General features: G+C 41.3%; 2 protein-coding genes across 6 annotated transcripts in view; one reads left to right on the top strand and one right to left on the bottom strand.

The window, feature by feature from the left end:
* The window catches only part of LOC129373041 (rasGAP-activating-like protein 1), a 28,017-nt gene extending 22,695 nt beyond the window's left edge, over positions 1–5,322 (top strand). For all 4 annotated transcript variants that reach the window (XM_055050745.1, XM_055050744.1, XM_055050743.1 and 1 more), the window contains 5 exons: positions 1,292–1,429; positions 1,588–1,723; positions 2,572–2,692; positions 2,911–2,990; positions 3,163–5,322. In XM_055050745.1, coding sequence (XP_054906720.1) covers positions 1,292–1,429; positions 1,588–1,723; positions 2,572–2,692; positions 2,911–2,990; positions 3,163–3,311 — 624 coding nt within the window. In that variant the 3' untranslated portion in view covers positions 3,312–5,322. The remainder of the gene's footprint in view (positions 1–1,291; positions 1,430–1,587; positions 1,724–2,571; positions 2,693–2,910; positions 2,991–3,162) is intronic.
* Positions 5,323–5,708: 386 nt separating this feature from the next.
* The window catches only part of LOC129373043 (E3 ubiquitin-protein ligase DTX1-like), a 49,738-nt gene continuing 42,554 nt past the window's right edge, over positions 5,709–12,892 (bottom strand). For both annotated transcript variants that reach the window (XM_055050751.1, XM_055050752.1), the window contains exon 10: positions 5,709–12,230. In XM_055050751.1, the coding sequence (XP_054906726.1) occupies positions 12,006–12,230 (225 nt within the window). In that variant the 3' untranslated portion in view covers positions 5,709–12,005. The remainder of the gene's footprint in view (positions 12,231–12,892) is intronic.

The following is a 12,892-nucleotide window of genomic DNA, read 5'->3' as shown; positions in this document are numbered from 1 at the left end:
ATACGGAAAGAGGGTGGTGGCAACACCAACCTCAGTAGGGACAGGAAACTGAAGGGAAGATGGAGATGAACACAGAACAATCTTAGAAGAAAAACGACTGGAGGTTGCAAAAGGCTAGAGAAAGAGATCAATGTTGCTGCAGGACAATGACCCTGTTAGAGACTTTGACTGAGCTGTTTTGCAGAAAAACACTAGAAAACACATGCAAGACCTGCAGCTGCAAATGCTCAGAATTGTTGAATAAATTTACACAACACATTTTCTGATTTTTATTATTAAAAAACAAAATACATAAATGTGCATGAACAGTACACATACAGCTTTGTGATTGCACCATGACAAAACGTGGAGATGCTCGAGGGATATGAATACTTCTGCAGCGCTGTGCAGTTTGTACAAGCATTTGTGTCGTTTTTGAATCCAACTGTTGTTTTTTATTGTTTTCATGTAGAAGGGTTTTTTTTTTTTTTTAATCGGACTTCCAGAGGGGCCCTGAACAGCAGGTGGAAGAGAGCATTATTTCTTCAAGTCTTTTACTGTGACGCTTGGACGAAGTAGCAATAAAACAATAATTATTTCTCCTCTGCCAAATGAAAGACCAGTGAAACTGAGTAATTGATTTTAGAAGCTGGCTGGCTGTCTTGTCATGAATTACTCACAGGTTGTGGCTTTGAACAGAGATTTATCAGCGCTGAGGAAATGAGAAAATGGGGAAACCTTTAAGTCAGCCCCATCGTGTTTTGATGTATTTGTGAGATCATCATTAGAGTTATTACCATGCAGAGTCTAACCTTGTAATAATGATCTCCTATTATTTATTGTCCAGAGGCTGTAAGAGAGAGGGAGACAGAGAGAGAGGGAGAAACATGGCTGAGGAACAACCCCTTAAAAAGCGCTCTCTCTTTGAGCCGGTCCCCTGCTTTGTGTGACCAGAATAAAAGGCGAGGTTTAATTGAAGGCTCTGGATATTCATGCTGACATTGCAAATCAGATTGCAGACAATGTCCTGGCCCCTTCCCTCCACGGTCGGAGCACTCCATCCTCGGTGAAGCCAGCTCCCGTCAGAAATGGCTGATTTACACTTAAAAGTAACCTTCGCTGCCACACTGATCTCTCTCTTTTTTTTTTTCTTTTTAGTTTTACTGCTTGTGAAATAGACATGTTCTGCCATATTAATTAGTTCCTTGATCTGTCAGCTTTCGTTGAAGTAAACCAAAACCTGAAATCATCCTGGGGTGAGGAGCGACGTATCGTTCCCGGTGTGCGTTAATAGTTGGATGAACTGTTGCAGGTGCGCTCCTCCGTACCAATTCAGCGTGTGTGTGCCGTGGAGAGAGTGGATGAAAATGCCTTTCAGCAGCAGAATGTAATGCAGGTCATTACACAGGACAACGATGGAAAGCTGAACACCATGTACATCCAGTGCAAGGTGCGCTTGTGCCTTCGCTAACCAGTCACCGTCTAATTCATAACTTTTCTTGCCATTTGTCAGCGTGCAAATCAGCACAAAAATCTGGCCACATTTGCGCCTTGTTTTCCTTCTAACCGATGTTTTTCTCTCCCGTTGGGATGTTTTTGTCTTAACAGAACGTAAATGAGTTGAACCAGTGGCTGTCTGCAATAAGGAAAGTCAGCATCTACAACGAGCGCATGCTGCCTTCTTTTCACCCGGGCGTTCATCGCAGCGGCAAGTGGACCTGCTGCCTGCAGGCAGACCGTGCTGGTGAATCATGGCGTTATGAATCCCACCGCTGAAAAGATTCTGAGAGGACTCAGGATGGGATTGTCCACCTGTTTTCTTGCACTGACTGCACAATTATTCAAAACGCTTTGAACTTTTTCACATTTTCTCTCATCTGAATCACAAACCTTAATGCTTTTCATTAAGATTTAAGGAGCAATACTTGTAGAGCTAACACAAGAGGCATATTATTGGAGGGTGGATCAAAAGAGAAATGCTTTTTTACAAATAACAAAATTGATAAACTTGTGGTAAACTGCAAATAGGACTTCTTGGAACAATCACTTTCTTCTTCTCCTTTTCATTAGTTTTAGTTTCGTTACACTTCCATCCATCCATTTTCTTACACCCTTGTTCTTAATGGGTGCACTATGTATTAAAACACTACTTTGTGTTTTTTTTTTTACATAAATCCCATTAAAACGTACATTTATAATTGTAAAACACTGACAAGTTTACTACGCAAAGCCCTGTATCACTCATTGCCGTCTCAGCATGCTCGGTCTGCAAACAGCTTGGGTTAAATATACAACCCCGTTTTCACCAACTTGTCGATGACCTCAGATGATGACCTCAGATGAGTTTAGCTGAACCATATTTAACACGTCAGCATTTCAATGAATAGCTCTTGTGTTTTTGCTGCTTCGTGCTCAAGCTGTCTGTCGCAGCTTTAACGTCGGAAGATGCGCTGTGCAAAATGCAAGGGGTATTTTTGGTGTTGAAATAATTTTCCTGCAGGATGCCGCAATATTTACCCCATGATTTGTAGCTGAATCACCTTTTAGTTGTCATGTGCAGCACCACCCTTTTAACCAAAAGGTTTTGCTCAGTTTCAGGCTGCAGCAGAACCCACTCGGCCGTAACTCTGGGCGACTGGAGCGACCCACTGGATCCCGACGTGGAGACTCAGATAATATACAAGCAGCTTCTCCAGGGCAGAGACAAACTCAGGTCAGCGTCTGCGTTTCTTTTCTTTCAGCCTGGATGCAGCTCATTTGCCAGTCACTAGAGGTCTATGTTGCAACGCAGGACTGCTCTGCTCTACTCTGCTCTGCTCTGCTGCTGCTCATGATATTCAGCCTTGCAGAGAATCGTGCATTTCTGTGTCACTAAATGTTTCCAGAGGCAAAAGATGAGATAATGTGATGAAATTCTAACTGATAATGCAGGAAAAAATACCTGGAGATGGAAGACGCAGATCCGACGTCAAGCATTCAGGAAAAGAGGATCAGCCCTGATATTCACCCAGGTGAGATCAGACTTTTATTACAGAGAAACCATCAAATGTGAGTTTGTTTTGACTGTGTTATTGCTAGTGAAAATGCCTTTTGACGACAAAAATCCTTTTCGGATCGCCTGCTGTGTTTCACTTGGATTTGCATTAACGAGGAACGCTTATTCTGTGGACTTCTGCCTCCCAGACGGTGCCGAATGCAACGCTCCGCCGACGAGGCCCGGTCAGAGCGTCGCTGCTCGGCTGCTGGTGGTGATAGAGGATCTGGAGCAAGCTCACGCCACCTTCCAGCTGAGAGAAATGGAGGACGCTACCAGAGTCATTCTGAATCCCTAGGCTGCACACGGCCTCTGATCTATTAATGCCTGACAGGAGGGCTGCGTGTGTGTTGAGATGCTGGAGGAGAGAGAGGAGGTGAAGCGGAAAGAGGGAGCAACAGCCACACACACGATGTTTGTCACAGAGGGAAACTGTGACCTCGTCCAGCCTGTTGGTGTAAAGAGCAACAGAGACTTTGTCATCTCTTTCTGTACTTTCTGAATCCCACCAATGAGGAAGGTTACGACACGCGATGCTAAAACGGAGAGGGTCTTTGCAGCACGATCTGGATGTCATATCCATATATATATTTTGTAGATAACAAGCAGTCCGTTGCATGGCTTGCATCCGCTTGTGAAATGTGAAAAGCTTTTATATTTCAAGATATTTTACAGCACTTGAAACATTTTTATGCAAAAAGGCTTGTTGTAGTGTACTGTACAGTTCCTAAATGTAAGGTGATTTGATACTTGTGGTTCATCACTCATGTTTTGTACCCCGATTGAGGTAATTCACCGCCAAGGCCACTTTGTAGCAGGTAATTTAACGTCACACGTCATTCCGAGTGATGTTATGTCAAAGTAACGCTCAGTGTAACGCTACCTATATAGTGAGCGAAATTAGCAACGCCTTACATGTCCTTTTTTTTTTTCTTTTTAACAAACAGCTTTTGTATTTGGTGTTGTGGCCATTTGATTATGTAAATGGAGCTCTGATGTTATTGTTTTTCAGATTTAAGCATTTCAGACATTTGTATGGGTAATATTTACCTGACTCAAAAGTGTCAGGCTGTGTTTGAGATGCCAAATTGTATTTTTTTTTCTTTTCCAAACCTTAACAAGCCAATACAGAAATTAGTAAATTAATTTAGAGAATTTTAAGCAGGATTGGTGCTTGAAGAGCAGAGCAGGGGAAAATAATTGAGCTCAGATGTTATTGAGGAGAACCTCAGCTGGTTGTTTTATGTGGTTTTATTTCGGGGGAACATTCTTCCTGCCATACAGGCAATGTCTTGTCCAGGAACTCATATCCTCAAGAAAGAATATTTACTCTCATTACAACCACAAACCCTAATGCGTTTCATTGTCAACCAGGACATGAGATACGATTTTCAAACTTTCATACATATAACGTTTTTGAAAGCTACAAAGTTTTGGGAAAAAAAAATCCTTTTGCTGGCTTTTACAGATTTTCTTCCACAATTGTCTGGGATTTAGCTCCATCCCCATTCTTATAAACTCTGAGAAGTCTATTTGTCACTGATAAAAGAAAGAGCATCCCCACAGCAAAATGCTGCCACCACGTTTCAGAATGGGGATGCTGCTTGTCTTATTAACGTTCTCCTCGCTCGGCCTGTCGGTTCTGGTGTCTCAGGTTCACATATGTGCCATTCTCTTTCCTTTCCTCCCCTGAGGCCTGCACAAAACAGCTGGATCTTAACAGAGTCAAATACATCTGGTTGCACTTCACTTTATTTAAGGCCGTCAAAAAGAGGCTTTTCAAATTTTCGGGATCTTCTTTGTTCTTTCAATACTCAATTATAAGATACTTTGTGGCTGTCAGGTTACAGCCGACAGTAAAGTTTGACAAGATTTGGGAATGTTAAAGGATAAAAATAGTTTCCCAAAATACTGTAAAGTCCATCCTTTCACAGATGTAGAAAAATAAAATCACACTGAACATCATTAAAAATGGGGGACCTCAAAAGAACCGGAAAAGTAGAAGCTACTCATCACATTTTTGATTTTGGAATTAGATGTTATTCACTTTTTGTGCTTTGATTATTTAAGAGTTCATGGCTGCTGCTTTGGAGGGACGTTGTCTGACAGCTGGGGGAAAACAAAATCAAAAACTCTTTGCAGTTTGCATATTAAGACATTTTATGAAGACACTAAACAAGCCATAAGGTCAAAAACTTTTAAACATATCGACTTCTTTAAGTGTCTGAGTGCCCAAACCTTGGTGCTTCTTTGTTTTATTCCCACGATCAAAGTGTAGAAAACCAAAATAAAATGAGATAATGATGTGATTTTTTTAATCGATTGTGTATTTTATATATAAAAAAAAGAAGGAAAATACAAGTACCAGGATGTTTTACCTACCGTTTTCATTTTATTCTGCTTTGAATGAATTCCCTGCATTTACCTGCCGAGTGATATGGACATTGTTGAAAGGACCAAAACTAACACGTCAGCATTTCTCCGGGTGGGAAACACAAAGTAACGATTTGTTCCAGGTGCGTTTGTAATTGTGGGGAATCCTGCGTTTCATGACTTCCCCCCTTGCGCTGCAGAAAGAAATAAAGCGGCGGCGTCAACTGTCCTAATCAAAGCCCAGGCGCGTCTATTCACTCATGACTTGGCGAACAACGTGACGCTTTGCAGCCGATCCCACACAGAATGAATCCAGACACCGAACAGATCCCAGAGCTCGCTTTTATTTCCACCAACCACAGCTCCAAACAAGTCAAGAGGGACAAAAAAACGGCGGTGAAGCAGATTCACTGCCAGCCAGAAGCGTCTCTGCGGCTCCCACGAAGCTCGTTTCGATCCACGGAGCAAGAGAGCGCAGCAGAGAGCGGGCTGGAGCAGCCCGAGTGAGAGCGCGTCACAACGCCTGGAGAGGCCGTTCAGAAAACAAATACAGAAAGAGAGAGAGAGAGAGAAGCTGGGTGGAATCAAGAGTCAAGGTGAGAAAAATCCCTCAGAGCCTCCAGCGGCACATATATTTATTTTTTTTTCCACAAGGAACACACAAAACATGCAACAAGGTCATCACAATTCAATAAAGACTGATTGATTAAGAAGCCCTTTATAGTTTAATCAGTGTCTCTCAGTAGCTTGCATTTTTGTTAGTGTCACACTGCTGGAGGTTAAATGAAAAAGTAATAAAAACAATAAGTGACCGATTAGAATATTTTTGAAATGGCCACCTGAATGCATTTTAAAAAACAAAACAAACAACAAAAACAACAACTATACCATATGGAGTTTGTAGGTGCCTGGTGCTGCCTCAAACAGGGTGCATCTCAATAAATCAGAATATCATCAAAATGTTATTTTTCATTGATCTACTCAAAAAGTAAAAAAAAAAAACCCAAACATATTGTATAGATCGCGTTGTGTGGAAAACGTCGTGTAATGGCCGAAGCAATCGTGGAAAAACTGCTGACAGTTGTCCAGCAGTCAATCGCTGACATGCTTCCAAAGGAAGGGAAGCAACAAAGGCTGAGTCCAAACACGCTGACGGAGAGTGAAGTGTGAGGGGAAAGTGTGGTGCAAAAAGGGGGGGATATACAACAGGGATCATTGCTAAAGAAAATGACTTTTTACATTGGCGCAGCATGTAAGTGAAAGGTTCAGTAGAAGGAAAAAGTGTGCAAGTTGGTCCTTATGCACCAGTGTGTTCGCGGAAAGTTGAGTGGAAGAAAGGTGAAGCAGAAAAAGGGGGACATGCTACCTGGTTAGAGCGCTGCATGCATGCATGCTGATGGAAAGTTAAGGGGAAGGGAAAAACGTAAACACAAAGAAGCAACAGAAATTGTTGTTGACATTAGCGCCTCTATGCAAAGCGCTGCGTAAAAGTGTGTTGATGAAAAATTTAGCCTTTTTAGCCTTTTGCAATATTCACATTGTTTTCTGACAAACTGAATTTCAGTCTCTCATAAGCTGTGAGTTGCAATAAAGAAAATGAACAAATACATAACGATTAAAATATGTCAGAACGTGTGTGACGAATCTATAGGGATCTGTTTCACTTGGTGAATTAAAAAACTGGAATAAATGTACTTTTGATATTTTTTATTTATACAGATGTGCCTGTAAATCAAAACCAAGATAGGCCATAAGATCTTTCTAACTAAAGAATTCAATAAATCACTTTTTTTTTTCTCCAGAAGACACTATGATGTTTTCATTGACAGAACTATGCATTGTCAATACACTTACAGTTTGACTGACATGCACCTCTAGGAGAACATTACTGCATCTTGAAAGGACATGAACGAAAGCTTTGTTTACTGGACACCTACCTGCCACACACACACACACACACACACACACACACACACACACACACACACATAGAAACCCCCCCCCAACTACTTCCACAGTTTTCAGCAGACACTACAAGCGAATATATATGTAAATATATTATGTAATAATAGCTCTGACCACCTCTAATCAAATGCAAAAGTATGAAGTGAATAAACATAATGTTACATAAGATTCCTTTTAGAGACAATCATTAAAAAATACATAAAAATATATGTCTTCAAACACGTAGCATATTAACGTCCTCGGACTGAAACCCCCTCTGCTCATAAGCCGGGAGGTAGGCAAACTCTAAAGGAAACAACTGCTGCCATATAAACCGGAAATCTGCCGTCCTGCTACAGACGAGCCACGTACTGGAGCTTAAAAATAGGAAATTGCATAAAAGCCTTCTCTCTCTCTTTATGTTCAGGCAGATCATTTTCGCTCTGTAACCGAAACTTCATCGAAAGAACGAAGGGGAAAAAAATGAAATCCCTGATTCACAGCTTTCTGTCCTGCTGTCCCATTTATGTATTTATTTATCTTTTTAAATTTGTTTTTTTTTAAAAGAGTGTCAGGAAGGTGCGAGGGAGGAAACTCCTGGAACAGTGACCGCTTTTAACACCCGGGGTCAAACATTGTACTGTACTTCTTCAGAAGTTTTTTTTTAAAACAGATAACACTAAAAATATTGCAGGACAATTTAGTAAATAAATACTTTCTCTACATCTCTGACAGCTGATGCGTTTGGTCCTGGGGACTGTGGTAACAGCTTTTGTTCTTGCTATGTGCTTCCATGCTTGTTTTCCAGCTAATAAATTGGCAATAGGTTTCATTGCACACACACGGTTAAGGATAATAACTCCACACACACACAAGCCTTTTATTTCAGCATTTTGCCTGCAGTAAGGGTGCGTTATCCACGGTACTGCAGACATTTATAGAGGAGCGGAGCTTTTCTGTGGTTTTGTCCTCTTTTTAATGTGAACTTGATGTGGAAGTTTAGAACTTGTCCTGGTCGGTTACCAACATTATATTATGCATTTATTATTATACGTATATATATTTTGTTAATCTTGGTTTTTGGGTTCTACACATCAATAGAGGAAACGTAACGCATTCTTTTGTCATGCAATCCAAAATTATCCTCAAATTTCCTGCTTTTGTGGAATCGTAAATGTGCACAACTTTGCACCCTACACACTTACCGGTAGCCCTGGTAAAGACGTGTTAAAACTCTGAAATTCATCTTTCATTGGGACGTCCTGTCCCTTTAAACTTCGTGCCAAGGGCAAAAGATAAACCTAGCTTCAGCTAAACTCTTACTGACAAAAAACTCACACTCAGATTATTTGTTGCAGTTCCAGTATTTGTTTTCTTTAAGCTATTTTCTGACTTATAAGGATTGATATGCTGCATCCCAACTGGAAAGTTATGTTCTCTTGTATTTCCCATTTAGATGAGGCTAAGAGCATGTTGGCCTCCGTATCGTATCGACTAACTGTGATTTACCTGAGCGGATCGGCGTGAGATGTGTTAAAGAAATAAAAACGCTTGTGTCAATTCATCACAATGAATTATAAGGAGTTCCAATAATATTGAAAATAAATTAATTAATAAATAATAAGTCAAATAAAATAAAGCAAATTTATCTTAAGAACCTATACTTTTGTTTTTCTTTTCATTTTTTATACCACATCTTTACCCAGGACACCAAAGACAGGGAGCAACAATGAGCAGATGGTTGTTTGTTTGTCTTATTTGACCGGAAACATTAACTAGTAAGAAATATGTCAAGCATTTCTTTGGGTTATCTTGTTGGGCTGAGTGTTAAATTGTTAGAGTGGGATCCTTTCCTACTCACATTATTGCAAACGACCAATGACCAATGACAAAGATGATACCTCTTTGTTTTCATGGTCTTTGATTTGGTTTACATGCTGGTCTCATGTTTTTCATTTTGCTAAAACAACCTCTTACATGTATATCCGCCCATTTCGCCTCCAGACTGCACAGAAAGGATTTCAAGTTCGGCGCAGGCAGAAGAAGATTAAAGTGGCCTAACTCGTGGGAAAAAAAACAAAAAAAGAGAACATATCTTCATGCTGACCTTCCCTCGCCAATAATAAGAGTCAATTTACTGAATTTACTGGCGTCCGACAGGCAATCAGCAATGCAGATTCTACATTAAGGTGACGACAGCCGTTTTCTAACACTACTTGTAATATACAACATTCATGACATGTCACACATGTTTCAGTCCCTGACAAACTGACAGACTTTGCCAGAATCCATTTTGACATGTGTTTGCGTATAAATATGTGGGACAATCTTTTTTTCTTTTCTTTTTTCCATATATATATATATTTATATATATATATATATAAGAGTATAAAAATAAACTAAACTTACGCCACCGACTCAAACTGAGCTAAAAATTAAAGGTATATCACATCTGCAATTATATATATAATATAGATATATATTATATATATAATTTTTTTCTTTAAAGCATCGCAAGCCAGTTTATAGACATCTACTTAAAAAAAGACAGTAAATAGCAATTTTAGACATCTTCTAAAAGAAAAATTCAATAGAATAAAAAGACTGATTAAACAGAAAAGTTGCCTGAAGGTGCTATGGAAGACTATGATTCAGCCCCCGGCCCAAGTCATCGCATTGATCGCATACACTCAGGAGGATTATCCACTGATAGGTTGCAAAGAAACGTTATGAAGGCCTAGAGAAGCTCAAGCTCTCAGATATTACAAACGACGAGGATGCAGGAAATAAAAACAACCAAAAAAACCTTCTCTGCAAAAACGCAAGATGAAATTTTGCACCCCTCTTTAGCTCTACAGCCGAGAAGAAGCGAGGTGGAAGCCATGCGTCAGGATCAGCTTAAAACAACTGCATGAAATGAAATGTTTCACTGCTCGCCGTACGGGCTGTTGAGCTCGGTGTGCTGCCGAGCACAGTGAGCCCCCCCTGCTCAGCGAGCAGGCGATGGAGCTCGGAAGAGTAAAAATCATTTGGTGTCTGAGAGAGGAACGTCCATCTGGGTGCTCAGCTGTTCCACACAAGGACTTAGAACCAGCGCTGTGACGCCTCACAGCAGGCGACCGCGCTCTCGCTCCTCCCGTATGGTCGGGCGTGATGGATGGAGCCAACGGACGGGGAAACTTGCGACAGTGGAGAATAATAACAAAGCAGGCTTTCTGTTCGCAGAGGTCAGGCTCATCAGCATCGCCAACGAAGCGGATGAGTTTGACCTTCAAGGAAATCCTGCTGCACAGCCTCGACGTCCTGTTTGCAGGCTTCGTTTCGGCCGGTCTGACCTCTCCGCCCAACAGTCCAATATACCCGTTTGGGTCTGCACCTCTCAGACATCTAAGCACCTTGCAGAATACTAATTGGTAAACAAATATAAATAAAAGATGACCTTAAATAGCGTTCACCAAATCAGGAATCTTAAAAGTTGCCCAGGCGGTTTGCTTTGTATTCACACCCCCTGGTCTTCTCAGAGTTTGTTATGCTGCGACTGCAAACTTTTAAGTATTTCATTCATATTTTTCTTCGTGGAGATTAATTAAAATGAGCACAAAGTTGTGCAGTGGAAGGGAAATGATGAATGATTTTTGCAAATCACGACTCGCAAAAATCTAAACAAAACGCACCGTAACCATCTGCCTTCATCTAACACCACACATCACCCCGAACACACCATCCCCAACGTGAAACAAGATGGCGGCAGCATAATTGTCTTCAGCCGGGGCGGAGACGCTGGTTGGTGTTAATGGGTAGATGAATGGAGCTAATTAAATGGCAGTAATGGAAGAAAACAGAAGAATCTGAAGACGAGCGCAGGCCCATCGGGACAACAACCCCAAGCAAACACCGAGAGCTGCAACAGAACAGCACAGACAGAAGAAGCATGTGTTAACGAGCACATGTTAGTCAAAGTCCAGACCTAGATATCTATCCCAAAAGAATTGCTGTAGTTGTAGTAAAAGGTTATTTGTAATCGATTTTGAGAACCATCATTTTGCCATTCAAAATCCCAGTTGAAGCTTGTGGTAATAATGTGACAAGAAGGGGTGTGAATACTTTTGCAAACAAAGTGCTGCAATTATTGATTGTGAAGTCAAAATAGCAAAGCAAATGCAAATTACAGCTGAAATTATCTCCTGTGTATCTTTGTTATGTCAGGCAACAACTCATCCTGCCGTATTTGCTCAACATTCATGATGCAGCATTAGTCGGGGTCATGCATTCAAAAGCTTAAACTTTAAAATATGTCTGATTTGGACCCTGACCTTCCAACTCGCAAGTGTAGAGCGCTGTAGAGATTCAACTCTGAAAGGGGTTACGTGCAAACTACGGCCTGCAGCTTCCGACACGAGTATAAAACCATCCTCACATCCTCCTCTCAGAGGGAGGGAGCTCATCGCGGCGGGACTCGACATCCTCAAGGCATGGATCGGGAGAAAGCTGGGTGGAGATCAAACGTAAATCTGAACCATTGGTTTCTGCTTCTATTGCTCTTGGTCAGCCACTTCTGAAGAACGTTTCAGGTTGTAAGCTGTTAAGGAGTCGCCAGACGTAGACTGGCACAGCATGCATCGTCCCTTGTTCTCTGAAGGATGCCGTGTTGCTGGTCGCCGCTGTGGCCGGCACGTCAGTCCTTCAGATTGTCCTCTCCAACGCCCTGGGCCGACAGCTCCGTCAAGACATTGTCCAGGTAGTTGGGGTCAGGGTAGCCGTGGCCGGTCAGGTTGGAGCCAAACTCCGTCTTGTGGTGAATCTCGTTCCACACGACCGTGTCCGACTCTCCCGTGGTGCTGGATGTGCCGATGGTGAAGATGAGGCGGCGGTCCCACGCCATGATGAGGAGTTTAAGGACCTGGAGATTCAGAAGAAAAACAACAACGACAAAAACTTGTATAAATCCAACTTTGGACAAAAGGTAAAATAAAAATACAAGAAAAAATACTGGAGAAAAGCCAAGAAATCTTCTGGGGACTTCCTGCTTTTCTGATTGTTGATCAATCACAGAAAAACTAAAAATCAAATCTTTTTTTCCCCCTTCCAATCATTGAACACGTCATACATGAGCACAACCTGGACATGTTCAAAACAATGCTGCTCAAATTGAAAGCGTCTAGAAAACAAAGCGTATTTTCAAAAGGAGTCGTGTTGGAATCCAGTCAAGATGCTCTAGGATGGAGCTAGCCTCTGCTGGTTGTCATTTTTTCCCCCCTTTCTTCCATATTTTTCCAGTTTTACATCTTTCACACATTTTCGGTCATGAAAAAGAAGGTCGTGTCCCATCCACTTTGGACATATATAGTGTTCAGATAAGCTACTAACCCAGAGGTAGACATCAGCAGATAACAAGGAAGCTGAGCCTGTTACAGCACGGATGCTTTGTTTCATCCTTTTGAAGGGTCCAGTTTTGTCTGCCAACAGACAGAGTGGATTTGGAAATGTTGGCAATATTTTATAATAATGCTAACCATGCTAATTGTGTTAGTCAATAGGCTGCTAAAGAAAAGTTTTAATGGA

This window comes from Poeciliopsis prolifica, unplaced genomic scaffold, assembly GCF_027474105.1.
Source record: "Poeciliopsis prolifica strain line A6 unplaced genomic scaffold, Auburn_PproV2 SCAFFOLD031, whole genome shotgun sequence".
NCBI lineage: Eukaryota > Metazoa > Chordata > Actinopteri > Cyprinodontiformes > Poeciliidae > Poeciliopsis > Poeciliopsis prolifica.
The sequence above is the reverse complement of the archived record's forward strand: the minus strand, read 5'-3'. Positions and strand labels throughout refer to the sequence as shown.